Raw genomic sequence first — 22885 nt, 5'->3', positions numbered from 1 at the left:
ACTATATTTGTCGCCGTTTTAGGACAACGTCACGTAGATTCAAAACAATACCGTGTTTTGGTAAAAGCTTTAGACTTTGCTCATACTCGCTCACGTATTTGAGCCGTACAAATAACAAGAAAGTTTGCATCATTGCCGAGCAAAATAATAGTCTTGACAACAGCTTTGCCGCTGGTCCTGTTTTCATTAAGACTGAAATTCTCAGTTTGTTTTCCAAACAAGATCATCCACTCCCAACAATTTAATGAGGATAGTTAAGACAGTTTGAGCACCATGTGTGTTCCGAGCAGGACCCTCTGTCCCACTTTAAAGGGTTGCAAATAGGAATACTTGGTTTTCCACAGAAAAAAGACTGGGGCCAAGAGTGTTGCCATGGCAACGTCACAATGGGTGTGATTCTGTTTCTGTACATTTGTTGTGCCACATTTGAAGAATACCGCGCCATTATTTCTAGAGATGGTCTTGATTAAGTTTTTACTGTTTTAGTGGAACTACTTATGACGTAATCACTTTCCTTATCTCCATAATACAAAAACGTAAATATCTCTTTTTTTGAAAAGCTTTTCAAATAAGCAGCAATTATTTTTTACTTCATGGGCACTATAAACTCCTTAACTTCTCGTATAGTTTGTAGTCTTGCGCTTGTTCACGTAAAATTTATATCTATCAATTTTCATTTCTTTTTTGTTTATCGCCCCCATGAAAATATAGATTACCAAACTTCATTCATTTTCAAATACGGATGCAATTTTCATATCGATCGGATTGGACGGAGACTGTTAAAAAGCTGATAAAAATGCATGGTATGTTTCAGAAAAACTGTATAGACACACGGTAAAAGAGAAGTTGATCGAGTAATACATATAGTGTTTATTTTTTTGTCCTATCGAGCGTCATTTTGTGAAATTAAAAAAAAAATGGGAAACTCATTTGATATGAGGATTAAAAATGGAAAGAAGAGCAAGGCGATCAAAGTCGGGCTTGACATCATGGTTCGAATTCCTTTGGTCGCTAAGTTTGCAACCGAAATGTCGAACTATTGGTTACTTTTGATAAAAAAAAGCTGGCATTTGAAAGGCTGTTGGTTTTAGTTTTCAGCATCGCTTTTTTAGGTAAATTCTTCTTCTTCTTCTTCTTCTTCTGAGTGACGATTTTTACTGAAATAAATCATAAAGGTGGCAATTTCCTTACTTTTGTTTGCTCTTTCTTATTAATAGAACCCTTGTGTCAGTAACCCCTGCAAGAACAAAGCCACCTGTCAAACCGGTTTTACAGACAAAGGATATCGCTGTTTGTGTACTACTGGGTTCCAGGGTCCGGACTGTCAATTTGGTAAGGACACGTTGTTCAGTAAAATATATTACATTGGCATATCCCGCTGCCGCTCGAATACAGAGCAGTACCGAAGAATTAGAAGCAAGTAATGAAAATTTTACATATATTTTTCGTAAAAAATTTAACAGACATAACAGATAAAAAAAAGTCAGACTAGGATATGGATGGGGGTGGTGTTATCTAATTTATCAGTTACATCTTCCGACCATTTTCAACTATCAATTATAGTTCCACGCATGTTCTCAGTTATCAGTTTATGTTGCAGCTCCCGGATCTCAGCTATCAGTTAAAAATGCGTTATTTCTCTTCTGACAATTGTAGTTGTGATCAATTCACAGGCACCAGTTAAGCCCATTCCGAACCCTTATACATGTATAGCTGTCTCTAAACTGTTCAATATTGTCGACGCTTATACTGAAAATACGGCATGTTTATTGAGTCTTTCCGTCCATTAAGAGAGCGGGGAAATTGTCAAAACGTCACTACAGAAGTCACCAAATGGGTGTTTGTTTCTTTGTCATGTATGTGATAAAGTTATGGATTAATAATGAGTTTTCCTCTCGCACAAACAGAAAAACTTAGCCATTCTTTAAAGTAACAATAACAACAACAACGGCAACAGTCCTCTTCTCTGCTCCTAGAAGTATGCTAGATGGAAACATTCTGTCTCCAAACTCTCTGAGACGTTTGATTTACTAAACGTTTCTTATAGCAAATTGAAAGATGGTTTCTTTATTTCTATCTGCCCCTATTATTCAGTTCACAATTCAGTAAACTTAGACTACATTCAATTAAACATTTCCACACTTTGTGTAGAGAGGTATAAAAGATATTCTGTATATTAACAAACAAATAAAACTACACGAAATACACTATGCCGACCATCCCGAAAATCACAGCCATTTCAAAATAGGTTATAACACTGTCACATCGAAGCAACGCCACTTCCCGAAGATTAACTAAATGTCATCACGGGTTTTGGCTATAACCAGTAAACTTCCATAGGCACAAGTGAAAACAGCCGCGTCATAAACATAAGCATAAGCAGAAACATAAGAACGAACCTATTTATTTGTCTTGTGCAGTTTTCACCAGAAACGCGCTCGACATAAGCATAAGCATAAGCACAAGAAAAACAGAACTGAATTTCAAAGTGCATGAGAGGATTCTGGTGGTTAAAGCAGGTTGTAAAATGTTTCAAATATACATTGAATGTCTACCGCACGTAGCAAATGGCAAACTGGAAGGAGTTCAAAGAACAACTAAGAACAAGGATTTTAACTGGAAAATACTTATTTTACAAATTCCCATTGCGGGCTTTTTTTTTTGACTGCAAGTAATTAGGAGTCTTTTGTATGACATTACCTCGATAGCAAGAGAACTCGGTGTTCTGACAAATTTCCCGACAGTCGTCAAAATTCCTAATAATCCATTAAACCCCTTTTTAAAAAATGCAGAAATAATTGTAATGCTCCGGCTAAGAGCGATAGCACTGACGGCCATGGAATGGGCGGAATTTTTTTTTCTCAACCACAGACAATTGGCTAAAGTCATTAAAATACGACATTCTGATTGGTCTAAATCAGTTTTTACCCGGAAATGCCACGAGTTTTGCCGATTGCAGCCCCGAAAGCCCCGACAATCGAACCAATTGGTCAAAATCTATTGTTGTGCAAATTTGGGAAAAATTCGTACGTGAGCAACACGAGCTATTTATAAAACAAAGATCGTAGCCCATGGAGCTCATATGTCACAGCGTGGTAGCCATCTTGTGAACAGCAATTCTTTGCACGTTTTACGAATTTTTCACTAAAACGGTAGAACGAAAACAGTCTAGAATTAGTCACGACTTCAGAACAATTCTAAAACTTGTATTCATGAGGATTAATAATTGTGATCTTTGGGGCAATTCCCTGATGGATCTCTCATTGTGTTGTTGAACCCGTCGGGTACGCACGTGGATTTGCGTGTTTGATATCAAGTGCCTTGTTATGTGGCTTGCAACTGAAGAGAGAGATTTTCAAAATCAAAGAATCCTGTACTAAAAACACTGCTAAAATTAGGCAGAGTAACAGAAGATTTTTCTCTCCTTTATAAACACATTCACGTCACGTTCTTCTCGAAATAATTATTTTGTTTTGGCTGTGCCAGGCAGGAAAAATTGAAACAGTAAGTATTTATTCCACAGAAAAGAAAAGGTTATTTTCCTCTCTGTCCGCTTCAATCAAAGAAATTCCGTTTGCATGCGAAATTTGTATGGCAAATAAATTTTGTATGAAAGTTTGCTGCGTGTGGATAATAAGAATTGCGCGAAGAAAAAATATCACCATAACTTGCCGTGAAATGGCAGTCACTGGACATCAGCTGATGTGGCAGTTTTAAGCAGTCGTCGCTATTTTACAGTTTATTTGAACTAGGGTGGCAAAGGAGAGTAATACACTGTAGAATCCCACTTTGTTAGAAGCTAACAGCAGGAAGGCTTCAAGAAGGCAATACTACTCGTGAGTGTGGTTGTCATATGGCTCAAAATGTTTGCTCAAGTTATTTTGGACTCAGCGCAAACAAAACCGGCATTTATGCAATTGCCTCAAGATGAGTGGATTTCTGACCTGTCGTAAGCTCTTCTATAAACAAAGTAAGTTACTGCTGTATTTTTGTGAATGTTTTGGTTTTGTAACAGAACGCTTTTCGCCAAAGAAGACAATAAATTGCTGTTGATAATTAATAAATATGTCAAAGTTATGACGAAAAGAAGGGAAAATAGAGCGTGAGGTCTGGCGGTTTGCAAAAAGATAAAGTTCCTCACATACGATTTTCTTCATAAGTCGCAGCCAAGTATGTTATGTGAAAAAAAAAAACGATGTCCTGTTAATTCAAGCTAAGCAAATGGCCTCTACATGCTCCAAATTATCATAAAACCATTTGAATTTCGCGCTAATAGCGATTTAGCCAATGAAGTAGCTCATACAGATAAATTTAATTATCACGTTTCTGCTTATCGGCTACAGCTCCAGAAGCCGCGGCCCTATTGTTCTCGCTATCGTTCTTAGCCGGAGCGTTACATATAATTATAATTATAATAACAACTAGGGTATCTAAAAGATAGTGATGTGGCGGTACATTCTGTTGATAGTGACATGTTTTGCGCATTGATTCATCCACCTACGCGTTTATCTGTCCTTGTATGCATCAACTTCATGCATGATGACGCATCGATGGCGAGGTGCGACAAGGGATCGTGACCAAAAAGCACGTAGTGATCTGAACTATGTTTGTACATAAAACGATACACATCAAGCTCCCCTTTACCAGATCGCGAAAATCGAAAGATGTGAAAATTGTAGGAGCAGAAATCTAACTATTAAATTCTGTTCTGGCAGGCATTAAATGTCTCTAGAATGTTGACAGACTGTGTCGAGGACGCGTCCATCGCGACGTGTGAAAATGCTAATTGTTTTAATTATTCTACAAGCTTAAGTAACGACGATTTCTCTTCATTTAAGAATTTGACCAAGGAGCCAAGACTGCTAAAAAATGACATACTAAGTCATAAATTAAGATGTCAAAATTAATCGTTCAGATTTACAATCTTTCACATACTGCATTAACAACAACAACAAGAGTTGTTAAAGTCAAGCACGATCTCCTTCACACCGCTTTACGGGTAAATCAGAGCAAACTTTCTCACCGAAATCCACGCGAAAAAGGACAACGGCTCGACGAGTGTGACATCCTCGTGTTCGTGGCACAATGCACTCTGGTAAATATCCCAAATCCACATCATTTAGCAAACGTCACAAACATATTGCAAGATATGGCAACGGGCGCGCGTGCCTGAAAACAAAGCCTATCGGCTTGAGTGTGCGCCAAGGCGAAAAAGTCAAGCCTTAGTTCCTGGCAGCGATCGTGGTAATCATGTGGTTAAGAGCCTCTACTAATCACAGTTGCTTTCAGAACAAATGTTTGTTCCATGTCAATAAATAAAGAAATAAATGTATTAATAAATTACTAAAGCAAGTGGACTGGACTATTTCTCGTTCATTTTATTCGATCGACAGAACTGTTTCGTGGGAGTGTTTACCACTCGTCAGGATCTAGATGACAACGTTAATTAGTTGGTTCATATAGAGTTCCCTTAGCTTGAAGTCACACGTGCTTTCACAATACTAGGTGTTTTTCAGTAAAAATTTGTTTGCGTGTCTATTAATTTAACTAAAACTTAGTAAGGTCCATAAGATTATGTTAATGGTTATAATACCTGTTTTTTTTTCCTTTTCAGACCACCTTTCATTATGACTCAGGGTACTGGAGAAATTAAAATGGAATACAGCATTCCTGGAGGGGTGACTTGGTTTGACTCACAAGAGACCAAGTTACCGACCTACTGAAACACTTCTTTCTCCAAGATCTGCCTTGGTATGAAGATCGGCCGACAAATGAGTTTCACCGTGGTCAACAGGCAGGCCAACTCTCTCTTCTCATTGATCGCTGACGGGGAATACACTAACACGTCACTAGACCTTAACGCATAGAAGACTGTGATTGGTTCCCAGGCCTCCTTACAGACCGCCTGTAATAAGGAAGGGCTCAATGTTGTGTGTGCTGTTAATTCCTCATCTAAAGCAAGGGTAGGCATCATTGGTAACGAGCACGATGCCTGCACCACTTTCGACTCACGAATCGGGTTTGGTACTGAGGGGGAACCTGATTACTTCAATACGTGTGGAATCGAGGCAGCGTTCGCACCAGATAATGACGACAAACACATCAAAGCCATGGGTTACATCCTGGTGCAGTAAGACGAAAACTGATTAGAAACTGTAGAAACCGGCAGATGATTGGCTGATCAACAGAACAGAGAAAAGTGGACACTCGAAAATAAACTGAAGCTGGCATGCGCAGATTAATCAGTTTGTCAGTATAAGCAACAGCTATCAACTATTTAAGAAATAGAAAACATGTACCGTGATTCTATCGAGTTTTAGTAGAAATCTACTAACGTTCCATCACGAGTGCCGTTCTCTGATTGGCGACGCTACCCACTATCTATTCTGTAATAGATAGTGAGTAGCCTAGCAGTATACCCTTGCTCACAAAATAACGGCTGCTTCTTGGCGTTTTCGAAGTGTCTGTCTGAAGAGGACTTCGATAAAGTTTTGAACGACTAGTAGATTTACACTAAAACAATTAGATTATTGGCTCTCGATTTCTATGCGTGATAGTTGACTTGGGCTGCGCCCTCGTCAACTATCACGTGATAGAAATCGAGAGCGAATAATCTTATTGTTTAATAGAAACAGGAGTGGAAGTTTGAGAGAACGAGAAATGCTGTGGGATCACGAGCTGTAGGCGAGTGTTTCCACAGCTTTTTCGAGTTCTCCCAAACATTTACGAGTGTTTCTATAACTCGATGGAAACACGGAGAACATGTTTTCTATTTCTTTTAGAAAACACCGCGACAAAAAAAGGAAAACAACTTGTTAACTTTCATTATCAAAATGTAAATTATCTCTTCTCGCACCATCATTACGTCAACAGCTTGTGCTAGTTTTGTGCTGCGCCCTCGTGAACTATCACGCGATGGAAATCTCTAGCTCATAATCTTGCTTAATGGAAACACGATTTTTAACCAATCAGCGCGCATATTTTCTTAGCACTGTTTTCTAAATAACAAATGATCTAATTGTGCTGCAAATTGACTTGTTTAACTGATATTTAGGTCTTTTACACGCATGCATTGCACATGTGGGTGTGATCCAACATTCTATGAGGTGAGCACTCTTTAAATGATAAACTGTATAGTGCAATTGGCTTTCACGTTACCTCGCTTTATAATATAGATGGGACCCTACGCGCGCTCTGATTGGTTAAAAATCCATGTTTTATCAGAATGTAAAACATAGAAAAAGCTTGTTTTATTGTTTTTGCCACCTTTGGTACATTTCCAGCGTGTTCTCAAATGCCCGTCGTGTTTTATCACAGTGTAATACACGGCTTAGGCTTCTTTATTTGTTAAATATAAAATGAAAAAAACCAGCAAGGTTATTAGTGGAAGTGTTGTGCTGCGTTGACGTCAGCGTCATAAACTCGCTACGGCGGTTAATTTATCTTAACCCTTCGAATACCAAACCTTCGCCAAAAAATACCGTTTTTAACCGTTTAGTCAGGTTTTTTTAGCTGCCATGACGCGAAATAAGCCTAAGTTTTGCTAAGAAAGCTCTTTTTTTTTTTTTTCTGCTAAAAGGAGAGATTTTTCGAGGATTAGGTACAAAATTGAGCAAAATTTCAATTCGGGGCATGCGCATTGTATGTTCTTTCTGGCTGCCGTGAAAAGTTGGATGTTCATTACGGGCGAAGCCTAGAAATGGACCTTGATCAATCATAGGCGTAGTGGACTATTTTACCACCGTTTTTGCACCAAAACTGAGAACGTTGTTTTTCGATTTGCGACATCGGAATGTCGTCGATATCAAACCTGACCATTGTGCGGAAAGGCCTAGCCTAGTACTACTATCTGCTTATCAAGAATATCTGATGACATTTATATTGATGACGTCACAAATGGTACAAAGAGCACGACCATTAATTACGGATATATGCGTAGTTGGTATTCAAAGGGTTAACCAACATTAAGTTGAATATTATTACCAAGTGTTCCATATCAAATGAAGCCTAAAAATTGTGCACATGATTTGGAGCACTATCTCCTGACTAAAAAAAGCACTATAGGAAATTAACGCTTTAGAAAATTAACGAGAGTCTTAAAATAAGTTTCGCTTCTATTTAATTCGCTTTAAGTTGTGTTAATTTCAAATATCTTAATTAATACGAGCACCGACGTTTCCATAATCAGATATTTTGCCACAATAAAGTGCAGGACTTAGTCAACACATCGATATCCTAATAAATTATTCAACAATAAAATTCGCAGCGGTTAACCACTAATGCACCTAAGTTATACTTAAATGCAGTATTTGCCAAACATCTTAACTAAATATCATATAACCAGGAAAACGAATAAAATGACCCGTCAAAATATGAACCGAAGTTTCAAACACAAATTCTAAAATCCTTACTGGTTTGTTGCCTTGACCATGACATTTGAACCGTTGTTCTCTCTAGTTTATTTTCATAAATAAAATTATGACTGTATTGAATATATTTCTGGAAAAATAAGACGCCAGCAAGAATTTTTGCTCTGTAAAAAAAGAAAACATTCTTTACCCATTTTCCGAAAGATACACCTGTCTCTTTATTGTCAGTAACGGCAAGGAATGCTGGCGCTACAGTTAAACAGTGAATCAACCGAGCCCATTAGTGGATTTTCCACTTCTTGACTAATGGGGGACGCTGTCTTCAAAGAGCTTATCTGATTGGTTACAAATAAAACACGGAAATATACAGCCATCGGCTACCAAACAAGCCAAATATTGACTTCAAAGCTTTCAGCTTGTTGTGAGGAAAACGAAAAGCCGTGAGCGTCGCATTGGAATTTAACATAGCTGATTTAGCCTTCGTTACCTGACACTATGCCCTATGTTTTGATCTTCGCCTTTCTGTTGGTTTCGTATGGTCTAGTGCAAGAGGCAACCTGTGCTAAAGGTGAGTCCAGTCTTGTTGTTTTCTAACTCATGTTCTAATAACAATGCATGCTTACTATTATTATTTCGTGTTTTCTTTTTCCGGAAGAGTCTAACTTTGATCCAAGAAGTTCACTATCAAGGCTGCATGTTTAGAAACGTGTTTTTGTTGGTTCGCATGATTTGTAACTCCATGACATTTCATCTAAGAGATTTTCCTCTCCGATTCTAAAAGCAATGGAAAAAAAAAGTAATAACTCCACCGTGATCGTCGGAGAGATGGACAATTTATTGGTAATTTGCACGGCAGGGCGTGTTACGAACACGCGTGTTCGTAATTTTCTCAGTTATATAATAAACGAGTAATTTTTGTGAGCGCTGGCGCAATTTACACTCCTCATGATATTTGAAAATTCTTTTAAGTTGTCCTCGGCTAAAGGTCCGTGCAATTTCAAGAGAAATTTTAAATTTCACCCGCAGTGTAAACTCTTAACTGCACTCGCATTTAAGCAATTACTTATACCCACAAGCAAAAAAACAAATTAATCTTTGTTGATGTCATTGTTTACATTTTCCTCATCAGCATACTACTTTTCGCAGATAAGGCATCACACTAGATACGAATTGACTACAAACCCTTAAAAAACTTGTGAAACTTAGTACTTGGTGAATGTTTTGACTCTTTGGGTATAATATTCAAGGAGTTTCAAAACCTGCAAAATTTCTTGTTGGCAAAAGAGCTCATACATTCTTTGCGAAATTTTGAGTTTTTAAATCCACGTCGCACAAAAAGTATTCAATTCATCGGGCTCAAATTCCTTGGGACAGTTAATCGTGCTGTGGCCTTTCAAAATTCAGAACTAATGTTTTTTTAACTCCAGCAAAAACTGTGGCTAATGAGCAAATATTGTAAACAAAGATTGTCCTATTGTATCGCGTTAACAGTCTTAACGTTGCTTCGGTGACGATAAAGGATGAGACATCTTGCTCCAATACTTAATTCCGGTTTAGCGTGAAGCCAAAATCATAAAAATCATTCGTGATATTTGGGCTGTTAGCGCCATTAACCCTTTGCTTATACAAATTCCTGCTGGTGGTATTAAGTGGAATTTGCCTTAATTGTTTACTTTCAGGATTGCACAAATGTTTTTGTTTAGTTGTTTTAGGGATGAAGAGCATCAAATTGCTAGTTATAGCCAAGATCGAAAGAGACTTATTTGTGGTTGGAGAATTGCTCCCATACTAAAAGGGGCTAGGTTTTGGTTTATTGTGAAATCACAAACGCCACCAAGTGTTGTTTCTTTCTGAGGGTGACGCATTTATTTAATGAACGTCAAAACGTTATTAACCACAACGACAACGGCAACGGGAACGTCGCTAACCAAAGATTAGCAGGACAGTGACAATAGCTGTGCATGTGCGTTATAATTCTAGGCACATTTCTTTGCCATCCTCTACAAAACAACAACGTAAAATAACCAAATTCTGCGATGCCCAGAGAACGTCAGCCACCACGGCTAATTTTTTAAATATTTATTTCCAATTTATCGTTGTGTCGCAGATTCAGTTTCGTGAAGTTTTGAAAGTGATGAAAAAGGTGAATATAGGAAGCTTAACCATCACGGCGACGTCGAGGACAACGTCGATCAAAAAGGAAATTTATATTCTCGCGATACTTTAAGCTTAAGCAAACCCCGACGACAACGGCAACCAGAACGTCACCAAAAAAAAAAAAGATTTAATGAGCAAAGCAATAGCTCTGCAAGTACGTTATAAATCTTTGTACATTTCTTTGCGCTCCTCTGGAAAGCAAGAACGTGAAATGACCAAGGTCTGTGTCGTCTGAGGAACGCGAACGACGACGGCGAATTTTTCGTATTTCCATTTGGAATTGAACGCTGTCATTGTATATTTAGCCTGAGCATGTTTTTGGAGCCATTGGGGTACTGAACAGATCTAGACAGTTGCCAATTTCGCTGGTAAAATATAAATTCATTTTTGACTCAGCATCGTCCTTGGCGTCACTGTTGTCTTTGCTTAACTTTTTGTTTAGGGAACTTAAGAAAACCACGACGGCAACGGCAACGGCAACGCCGCTAAACAAAAGGTTTAATGAGGAGAACAATGGCTATGCACGTGCGTTATAATTCTTGGTACATTTCTTTTGCCGTCCTCTGCAAAACAACAACGTGAAATGACAAAATTCTGCGTTGTCTGGAGAACGTGAACCACGACGGCTAATTTTTTAAATTTTTATCTGGAATTTATCGATGTGTCCTAGATTCAGTTTCGTGATAGCTTTGACAGCGATAAACAAAGTAAATGACTTTCGGGTACCGCGAGGTTCGCAGGTAAAATATAAAATCCTTTTTTTAATTGACGTTGCCGTCGGCATCGCCGTCGGGGTTTCTTAAGGTCAATCCACTGAAATAGAACCTTCACTGAGATTTTTGTGAAAATTTGCCTATTGATTGTTTGTATTATAGGAAATTAAATTTTGAAACAAAAATGAGGGGTCCCCATGTTCGTTTAGGAGCAACAGCACCTTGTTTATACCCATATAAATCCTTATAATAGCACCATGATTTTAGTCACGATTGCTTGCTAAATACACTTTTCCGACGATTGTGTTTTATTTTACACTGAGAATTGGTCAATATTTATTTTACACAGAGAAATTTATTACTCAATTCAAAAGAACAGGAAAAAATGATAGGTCACCATACTTGTTTGCGAGAAAATGACGATTTACCTCTATGGCGAGGTCCAGCCGTAAAGAAAAAGCCGCCATATTTTAATGCGCGCGCGCTAATCTCGTGTGATATTATGCGCAGTAGGGATACGCAGTGCAATACTGGGGAGTGACCTTAAGCTCCCTAAATTACTTTGCAGAGGACGGCAAAGAAATGTACCAAGAATTATAACGCACGTGCACTGCTATTGTCCTGCACATTAAATCTTTTGTTTGGGGACGTTCCCAATGTCGTTGTGGTTTTCTTGTGCACTCTATTGATTTTAGAGTATCGCAAGATTCGTATATTATAAATTCATTTTTTTTAATCAACGTTGTCCTCGGCGTTGCCGTCGTGGTTACTTAAGCTCCGCAACAGCCTGGATAGGACGAACGTTATTTTTCGTTGGTTCATCGCGTTAACATGATGTTTGCTTCTTATTGTACACGTTATTCTTTGCATTTATCTTTCAGTGAGCCATCATATCGAACAAACAACTGATGAGCCGCGAGGTGTTTTGCCAATTTAAAATAGTGAATATTGAAGTCAATAAATTTGACCGCAGCTCAAAAAGTTGTATTTCAACAGAATTGAGGAACACCTTCGTTTTTATTTCTAATATTTTGATCATAAAATATTGCTACTGAATTGAACAATAAAACAGGCTTTGACTCAATTAGCCTCCCCTTCTAGTTCTGTAGAGGTAACTTGTGCATTTGTAAAGAAAAGTAGGTGGTGATTACATTTAATTACGGTGAAGCTGCTCAGAGGCATGGGAAAAACTTAAATTTGTCAAATCGAAGTATTTGCGTCAAGCTGCTGGCACGATTTGCACGATATCGTCATTTGACGGCAACTACCAAGATTAGTTGCATTTTTTCTTTTTCTAATTTCTTTTTCTTTTCTTTTTCTTTTTGTTTTGCTTGGTAGAAAATGTAAGTGAAAATTATCAATAATAAGAAAATATAAAACTATAATAATTTCATTGTTTGGGTGGACGATCAGAGTTGTTTGGCATGGCTGCTCATTAAATTGGTGCACCATTAAAATATTGGTCATTTAGTTTTTGAGTCTGATATTCTATTCTTCCTACACAGAGTCGAATCCCGAGGATACCTACTCAACTTTACAAAGTGTCCGACAACAAATATTTGTAAAACACGAGTTCCGTTATCTAAATGTGTCTCGAGTTGGGACATTCACCGTGTACGACATCTTTGATTGCAACTTTGAATGCCTCAGCAATCCTTCCTGCCTTTCTGTGAACATGGCCGCTTACAAAGGAGCAAACGGAGAACTTTGGTGCGAGCTTCTGTCCTCTGATAAATACAGAAACTCTACAGAGTACGAAGGAAATAAGAGTTCACATCACTTTTCCATTGAGGTGGGGAACATTGCATAAATATTAACTAATCAATGATGCGTTTTGTTGTTTTTGTTATTGGTGGTTTGTTTTGTTTTATTATCCTTTTCGTAACTACAACTTCGTGTGGAACAGAAACTAAGGATAATTATGATAACGATAACGATGACGACGACATGATGATGATGATGATGATGACGATAAAGCTATAATTGATGTCGCCATTTTGTTAAAAAAACTAATTGTTCATCTTCCTACAGTCACCCTGTTCTTCTTCACCCTGTCAAAACGGAGGCACCTGTGTGGCGAACTACAAATATGACACATTTGAATGCCTTTGTAATAAGGATTTCTCTGGAAAAAGTTGTGAAAAAGGTAGATCAAATCTGTAACTCATTTTTTTAAAACCAAAATTGCTGCTAATCTCGCAATCTGATTGGCTAAGTTGTCGCTGCAATGTGTCGCGCAATGCCTTTTTCAGCTCGCGCTCTGAAAAAAAAAAACATGTTCTTTGACGTTGATATTGTGGTAAAAACAAATCGAAATGTGGTTTAGCGTGGTCTGTACTTTTATCGACAACGAGACGCGTCATCACAGTGGTCAAAATTTGTTGTGGAGTCCACAACATCTTGACCACTGTGATGACGCGCATCGTTGTCTATAAGAGTACAGACTACGCTAAACCACATTCGATTTGTTAAATCTCCCATTTCTGCCATTTCCTACGAGTTGATTTAATTTTTCACATTTGTTATTTAAAGATAGCTATTAATTGGTTCGAAGATGTTTCCAGTCAAAATAAATTATGCTAAGGTGGTTTAAAGTTTTAAAAATTTAAGGTGGCTCTAAACCCTATAAACAGAATTTTTTTTGAGCTTTGCCAAAAGTTGCGTCTTATCATGCTTATTAAAATTTGATAATATACATATGTAAAAAATTCCTCTTTCAGTTTTTGAATTGTAAGTCCCTAAATCAGGGTGTCTATAGGAGGTCATCTTCTTGCTATGGTAACCTATTGGGTCACGGAAATGATAACAACGTGTTCACCAATGATTGGGCAGTTTTTTGATACCATGATTTTAGGATCAAGTGATAAAGAGTGATTATAACGATCCATCAAAATCTAAGTGCTGGAAACTGTTTTGAGCAACCTCAAGTAATGTTGTATCACAAACGTTCCATCGCTACAGTGTATCGACAATTCGGGTGCTGGCAAGGGTCTCCAGCTCTTTCCAGCACTTACATATATTATGGCTTGACAGATAAATATTACCGCTCTCAAGAGTGTAAAATAATACAATTAATTATGGTAATTGAACTGAGTGGAGTGCAATTTTGGTCTGAAATCATACGCGAAATTTTAAAATCGAAAGAGCGCGCAGCGCAAGTTCGATTTGAAATCACAAGTATGATTTCAGACCAAAATTACACGACACGAAGTTCAATTGCCACTTTATTAGATCCATTTTGAAACTGCACAATTATTTTTAGATTTTTTGGTATGTTGTTCAAGTAGCCGGTTTGTTAAAAATAGCGGAACCGGAAACGCCTTTACATCTAATTTAAAACGATGTCATGTGACGAAAACTCACTCGAAAGTAACAAAGGAACAAGCAGTTCTGAAGTCAGAACAAAAACAGTCTACTTCATGCATAAAAGTTCAATTCTCGTCGCTTGAATCAATGATGGAAGGCCTTCTTCTCTCTTGTGGTTGAGGTTGAGACTTCTCGACGTCTTTAGTGCAGCCTGTGTAATTCTGCGATGGATTTCTTTTGAATTGCGAAACTCCCTCGAGTGCAAGATGCCCAGACTGTGGATAGTTTTTTTTCTCAGTTTTAAATACCGTTTAATGGCACTCTGCATGATTTTAAGGGATTCCAGCTCGTTATAATCTCCGTTTCTTTATGTGACCTCGGCGTAGAACTTTATACTCAAGTTGTCAAGTTCTTGCGGCGCCATTTGTTTCGATTCAAGATATCTTCAAGATGGCGGGACTGGCACCAGCTTCGGAAGACGTTCGTTCATTCACTGTTTTGTGTAGCAGGGCATGTTTTGGCTACGTTTTATTCACAGCGACAGAATTGAGCTCTTGTATTGCTTTATTTGAAACTACCGGAAACCTGGTAACATCTACCTTTTTGAAATACCTATGAACTTGTTATTGTGTTGTGTTCGTCTGTTTATGTTTTGCTGGACTCGGTATCATACAAATGTTGAGCAGATGTTGAAGAAAAATCGCCAAACAATTCGTCAAAATGAACACTGAAAGTTGGAAACTTACTTTAAAGTAGGTTTTCAGCCTGAAGAAGCTGTAATTAATTAATTTCGTCAAGAGTTTTGAAAAACAACAACAACAGCAACAATAACAACAAATTTTGGCAATAATAGTTGCAAAATTCGCCACACTGGTGAATGACTTTTTATCTTTCAATTCCCTGAAATTTTTTTGGTTACTTTAAACTAACCTTGCAATCTTTTGGTAGTTTTGTTTTACCGTCCCATTCTCATTGGCTGAGAAAAAGATGCAATTTAGAGCAAACTAGTGCGATTCGTGAATTAATCGCAACGCTGAGAGCCAATCAGATTGGAAGGATAACCAGTGATTTCAAAATGGATTTAATAAAAATATAAAACAACATATTTTTGATGATTGACTTACTGTTCTAGCTTCGGTTTACTCTCTAAGTTTATATTAACTGCTTTTCAATCAGCTATTTTGTTTCAGCAAGTCTAAGATTTTGTTATATAATAATCTACACAAGTCAATTTGAGAGAGACGGTTTTTCTTCAATAAAATGGTATTACTTTAATTGTTTTGAAACAAGTCAATCCTTTCTGTCAATCTTTCTGTGTCTTCCAGTTGCAGCAGTTCTTGCGTCTTGCAGGAAACTCCATGATGTATACATGTAAGTCATAAATGACTGGCCAAAACTGTTCATATAGTGTGAAGGCCATTTCTAAAAAGTTTATTTCCGGAGTGATCAAGTCCTCAGGGGTATATTCAAAAACTCTAGAAACATTAACTGTGGCTAATGAATTTTTCTCCATATAATAGTTAACAATTAGATTATGAGCTCGTGATTCCTAGCGTTTCTGTCGAGGAGCTATCGGACTGATAGTTGCCCCACGGAAATTTGATGTTCTTAAAACTAATACTCGTTTCTCAGGCAAATGTGCCCAATATTTCCGAGGGGGAGCTATCAGACCGATAGTTCCAAGACAAAAACACCTTATTGTCATTAGTGTTCGCCACCAAGTTCCGCACGACAGTTCAAAAATCACATTGTATTATTTTCATATTTTTGCTATGAATGGCGTGACAGCCAAATTTAAAATTTGAAACAGAAACGGACAAACATTCACAAAATGCAGATAAATCAATTTTTGTTTGCTTTTTTTCTATAAGCTCGCTTGCTTACAGAAAAATTTTCGTGGAGCACTATCCATCTGAGCATATTCCTTGGACGGGCACTACGGGCAGATAGAGTCTATTCGCCGATGAACACTCTTTTGTCACCTGATCACTTTAAACCAATAACAATCGGAGACACTTTAGTGGCCAACTGTAAGAGGCGGTAGTTGATAAAAAGGATTTCTTTTTCGAGCGTTTGTTTCAGAACTGCTAAAGTTGTGTATATCAGCTCTATAAATAATACAAAAAAAACCTGTGGAAACACTCGCCTGTCGGCACCTGTTCCCACAGTATTTCCCTTTTTCTCAAATTCTCACTCGTGTTGCTACAACTCGACAGAAACACAGAACATGTTTTCTATTTCTTAAATATCGAATTGGCTGATAATTTTCTGTCTAAACCTCTAGTATCTAAATAGTCTAACATTAATCCCTTAGTACTGGACATTTCTATATTCAACAGGTCGTTGGTGAGTCAGCTGGTTACGCTCCATGTTGACTCAAAACCAATTTCTGTTTTCTGTCATACGGGAGATTTTGGATGTGGAGATGGAGGATGGACGCCGGTCATGAAGATTGACGGCAGCAAGGTATGGCATTTACAGGCTTTTTCTTAGAGAGCTGGGAGCTACAAAATTTAATGGTTTTCGAGAAATGGGCAGATAGATCGCCCACGTTTAACTGATAACTGATGAGATTACAGCTCCCTCATCACGACTCGCATGAAGAAAGAAACCGAACGTTTTTTGGGAAGTTATGCTCATAAGATGAACCTCAATGCCGCGTTTTATAATGTTATAATTTTCGATTGTTGACAAACGTTTCTTTCGCAGATATTGCACAATTCATAAATTGTAAAATTTCTTTGACCACATTTTTTTTGTAATAAACGGTACAGAAATTATTTTATTTCTATAGTATTGTGTGAAGTTCGTAAAGGCTGGTTTCCAAACAATATATAATTGCGCGCACCACGATCAATGGAGGGTAGTATCCATATCAGAACGATCGCTGAACGCTAAATAAATAAAAAAACAAATAAATAAATAGATAAATATATACAGAAAATATTAATTAATTAATTAATTAATTAACTAACTAATCAAGTAATTAATTTTAATATTTAGATAGGAAGCCACATCATTCTTAACTGGTTTCATGCGGGTTCTCTATTAAAATTTGGAGATGTTGGTTTTTATGGAGGAAGGAAAACCGGAGAACCGGGAGAAATTCCCTTAGAGCAAGACGAGAACCAGCAACAAACTCAATCCACCGGGCCGGAATCGAGCCCCGGCCACATGGGTGGGAAGCAAGTGCTCCCACCACTGCTCCATCCCTGCTCCTCAGTTCCTAGCAGCGATCGTGGTGATCATATGGTAAAAAAGACTCTACTGACCAGTTGCTTTCAGACAATAGTTTGTTCCCTGTCAATAAATAAATAAATAAAATAAATATATAAATAAATAGCTTTATCAATTAAACTAAAATTCAGTAAGGTCCATACTGTTATATGAATATTTTACGCCATTTTTCTTTTCAGAACACGTTTCATTATGGCTCAGGGTACTGGAGCGATAAAAGCGAATACAACCTTCCCGGAGGGGAGACTGGGTTTGATGCACAGGAGACCAAGTTACCGACCTATTGGAACACATCTTTCACCAAGATCTGTCTTGGTATGAAGATCGGCCAACAGATTAACTTCATTGTCATCAACAAGCAGGCCAACTCTCTGTACTCACTGATCGCTGATGACCAATACCGCGCCACCTCACTGGGACGTAACACGTGGAAGACGCTGATTGGGTCACAGGCCTCCTTACAGATCAACTGTAACAAGGAAGGGTTCAATGCTGTGGGTACTTCTTCTTCCCATTCGAAAGCAAGAATCGGCATCATTAATAACGAGCAAAATGACTGCGGTTCTTGTGATTCCAGCATCGGGTTTGGTACAGGAGGGGGTCCTGATGACTCCAACACGTGTGGAAACGCTGCCGCTGCCAGTCCTGACAATGGAGACAAAAGCATCAAAGCCATGGGTTACATCCTGGTGCAGTAAGACGAAAACTGACTTAGAAATTTTAGAAACCAGTAGGCGATTGACTGATCAATAGAAAACATAAATGTGAAGCTCGCATATTGATCATCGTAGTGTTTCAGTATATGAAACAGCTGTCAAGTATATAACAAATAATCTAAATGTGCTGGGAATTGACTTGTGTAACCGATATCTGAGTGCTTTACACGCATGCTTTGCATATACGGATGTGCTCAACCCTTAAGATTCAAGCAATTGATGTTCACCCTCGAAAGTCTGGAAACTTTTTAAAGTAAGCTTTCTTCTAGAGGGAGAGGAATATTTATAGGTCTATGTCGATGCTCTTGTACACCATTGATTTGCTCGCGCGAAGTGCATATCGATATTACTAGTAGTAATCAAGGATTATGAGAGTGCGTTCGACGCCGTCGCTTTAATATATATAGACCTTAAATAAATGATTTCACTAGCTGACTTTCAACCTCTGTCTATTGCTAAATCAACATTTTTCATCATCAACACAGGTTTTACAGACAGATATATCATAGTGCCAAAGTTCATGCCAGTGTTAAGGGGTCCCCTGTATGAACCACGATTTGTTGATACTTTGCGTAGCGGCGCCAGTTTCCGTAGACTTACAAGTCTAATAGAACTAAAATATTTACATCAGCCTTCAAATTTCGTGCTAAATATCCTCACATTAGCTGGTAATGTTTAAGCGTAAAAACCTAATTTGTAAAAGTATATTCTTTTACGTACATTATTCTAAGCTGGAAGCACAATTTTTTTTTTTCCTCAAGCTCAAATTTTATTTGTTTTCAAATTAAATTAATCAATATAAGCAAAGAAACTGCAGCTGATTTGAGTATTTACCCTGATGAATAAAGTAGAGAGTATTTAAATTGCCGTTCCTTGGTCAGGCTTTCTCTAATGGATCTTGCCTTCAGAGCACTTTTCCACCGATTCCACACAATATTTGATCGGACAACCATCATTAAATGCAATCCGAATACAGCCAAAGAAATATTATAGCTGTCCCAAGGTTAACATCTCAAAGCCAAGATTCAAGGTCGTGTTAGTGAACATAAATAATAAACAAGGACAATTCCGTCAAATTTCGATAAATGCAACCGTCGAAGCGTTTAAACTCACCAAAATCCAACGCTGAGAGCACAAAATAGCAAAGCCTACGGCGACTAAATGGGAAGAAGGATCCAGCACAAAGAAGAGCTCACATGGCCTGCTCGCATGATTGCTTGTCACATCTCTTATCAAATGTCTTAGTAACGGTACCAGTTTACTGGCCGTGACATTTCATGCAAGAATCAAGCGGAGTGGTCATTTCGGTGTCCAGGAATGTAGATTTAGTACCCTGCGGCTTAGTACCCTGCGTAACAGGCGTATTTTTCGCTCATGCGGCTGTTTTGTTTCTTCCACGAGGGGAGAGGTTAAGTCACTAGATCCAAAGCGCTTCTCGATCATCTGTGTCTCCAGGTCGAATTTCATGTACCTCACTTAACCCTTCGAGCCCCAATTACGCATATACTCGTATTTAATGGTCGTGTTCTTTGTACCACGTGTGATGTCATCAATTTAAATGTCATCAGGATATTCTTGATAAGCAGATAGTAGAACTAGGCTACTCCTTTCCGTACAATGGTCAGGTTTAGATATCGACGACATTCCGACGTCGCAAATCGAAAAACAACGTTATCAGTTTTGGTGCAAAAACGGTGGTAAAATGGTCCACTATGCCTATAATTGATCAAAGTCCATTACTAGGCTTCGCCCGGAATTAGCATCCAACTTTTTACGGCGGCCAGAAAGAAAATGCAACGCAAAAAGTAGTTTATTTGGCTTATGCGCACGCACGGAATTGAAATATCGCTCAATTTTGTACGTAATCCTCGAAAAATCTCTCTTTTAGGTAAAAAAAAAAAAAAAGAAAAAAAAAAAGAAATGAAAAAAAAAAAAAACCTTTCTTAGCAAAACTAGGCTTATTTAGCGTCATGGCTGCCAAAAAAAACCTGACTAAACGGTTAAAAACGGTATTTTTTGACGAAAATTTGGTATTCAAGAAGGTTAATGCCCCCTTCATGATCACGGGATTCGTACTTGTAGGCTATGTCGCTAATGAACTACTTTAGTTTCCATTATCAGGGAAAGATGAGTCACTTAAGACAGAGGCAAAGATTGGGAAATTAAAAGATTATAGCTCAGTTTTTGCTATCAGAATCACGTGCCCATCTTTAGTTGTCAACGATGGCCATAAAAGTACGTGTGCGTTTTGCGCGTCAAATTTGCAAAGCTTTCCACGCATATTGCTCACAGACAACTATATTTGTCGCCGTTTTAGGACAATGTAACGTAGATTCAAAACAATACCATGTTTTGGTAAAAGCTTTAGATTTTGCTCACACTCGCTCACGTATTTGAGCCGTACAAATAAGAAGAAATTTTGCATCATTGCTGCGCAAAATAATAATCTTGACAACAGCTTTGCTGCTGGTCCTGTTTTCATTAAGACTGAAATTCTCAGTTTGTTTTCCAAACAAGATCATCCACTCCCAACAATTTAATGAGGAGAGCTAAGACAGTTTGAGCACCATGCGTTTTCCGAGCAGGACCCTCTGTCCCACTTTAAAGCGTTGCAAATAGGAATACTTTGTTTTCCACAGAAAAAAGACGGGCCAAGAGTGTTGCCATGGCAAAGTCACAATGGGTGTGATTCTGTTTCTGTATATTTCTTGTGCCACATTTGAAGAATACCGCGCCATTATTTCTAGAGATGGTCTTCATTAAGTCTTTACTGTCTTACTGGAACTACTTGTTACGTAATCACTTTCCTGATTTCCATAATACAAAAACGTAAATATCTCTTTTTTTGAAAAGCTTTTTAAATAAGCAGTGATTATTTTTTACTTCATAGGCACTATAAACTGATTTCCATAATACAAAAACGTAAATATCTCTTTTTTTGAAAAGCTTTTTAAATAAGCAGTGATTATTTTTTACTTCATAGGCACTATAAACTCCTTAACTTCTCATATAGTTTGTAGTTTTGTGCTAGTTCACGTAAAATTCATATTTACCTATTTTGATTTCTTTTTTGTTTATCGCTCCCATGAAAATATAGATTATCAAATTTCATTTTCAAACACGGGTGCAATTTTCATATCGATCGGATTGGACGGAGATTATTAAAAAGCTGATAAAAAAGTATGGTATGTTTCAGAAAAACTGTATTGAGACACGGTAAAAGAAAAGTTAATCGAGTAATGCATATAGTGTTTATTTTTTGTCCTATCGAGCGTCATTTTGTGAAATTAAAAAAAATGAGAAGCTCGTTTGATCTGAGGATTAAAAATGAAAAGAAGAGCAACGCGAACAAAGTTGGGCTTGACATCATGGTTCGAATTCCTTTGGTCGCTAAGTTTGCAACCGAAATGTCGAACTATTGATTAGTTTTGATCAAAAAAAAGCTGGCATTTGAAAGGCTGTTGGTTTTAGTTTTCAGCATCGCTTTTTTCGGCAAATTTCGGATTGAAGAAGCTTAAACTTGGGCAAGACATCGAACAATATCAAGTCGAACAAATGTCAGTGTTATTCATGCGAGAAATGTACCGAAGTCAGTTGAAGTTGAAAGTGAAAAAGTACAAGGACAGTTGCGCTGACTTCATGTGGTGGAAGAGGGGGCGGGGGGGGGGGGGGGTTAGATCAGAGGAGTAGATCAGAGGGGTTGTGCAGCTGAAGTCTCAAACTGGCTTCTTCCACTTTAAACTGAGGGTGATTTGTTAATTATCATGATAAATGGCTAAATGAACCACCTACGTATGCAATTTGTCGAGTTTGGCTAGGAACAGGAGACTGATTTTTAGATTAATTTGAAAATGCTAAAATGATAGGCTTGTTCAAGACAATCGATCTGCAGTTTCTCAACAAGAAACAAATTTCGCAATGAGTGATTGATTAATGGACTGCGCGAGTCGAAAGCCTATTGGTCCAAAATGACGCCAAAACTTAAGGTCAAACAAACAACGTCATTACTTTCAGCTAGTTCACAAACAACTCTATTAAAGGGGGTTGTTTAGTAGCCAACTCTACCCTCACGAGATCTATATGGGTTAGCATGCATTCCCTTGTCATCTCTTGGATGTCTTATTTGATGCCTTTTCTAATACCCGAGGTCAGCGGCTCTACCGGAGGTCAGTTTCCGTTCCTTTATTATTATTTTTTAACCATCTATTTTCATCACTTGGACAAACCATCTTTGCCAAAACATTGTGTTATTATTATCAATTGTCATTACTTACAAACGTTCCTGTTCTTTATTGTCTGTTTTCCAACTATTCTTTAAAAGACAGCATCGTTCGTGAGGGGAGGTTTGATTTGTAACCTTATTTTCCAAAGAAATCCCCGAATGACT

The 22885-nt window shown here is 37.9% G+C and overlaps 1 protein-coding gene across 1 annotated transcript; it reads left to right on the top strand.

The window, feature by feature from the left end:
• The first annotated feature begins 8519 nt into the window (after positions 1 to 8519).
• Positions 8520 to 19347, top strand: LOC145484316 (uncharacterized). The gene is made up of 6 exons (XM_081462953.1): positions 8520 to 8937; positions 12745 to 13031; positions 13271 to 13385; positions 15880 to 15908; positions 16877 to 17011; positions 17962 to 19347. Exons 1-6 carry the CDS (start codon positions 8865 to 8867, stop codon positions 18478 to 18480), a joined length of 1158 nt encoding a protein of 385 aa, XP_081319079.1. The 5' UTR covers positions 8520 to 8864; the 3' UTR covers positions 18481 to 19347.
• Positions 19348 to 22885: the final 3538 nt, after the last annotated feature.

The sequence above is a fragment of the Orbicella franksi genome, chromosome 4 (genome assembly GCF_964199315.1).
Source record: "Orbicella franksi chromosome 4, jaOrbFran1.1, whole genome shotgun sequence".
Taxonomy (NCBI): Eukaryota; Metazoa; Cnidaria; class Anthozoa; order Scleractinia; family Merulinidae; genus Orbicella; species Orbicella franksi.
The sequence above is the reverse complement of the archived record's forward strand: the minus strand, read 5'-3'. Positions and strand labels throughout refer to the sequence as shown.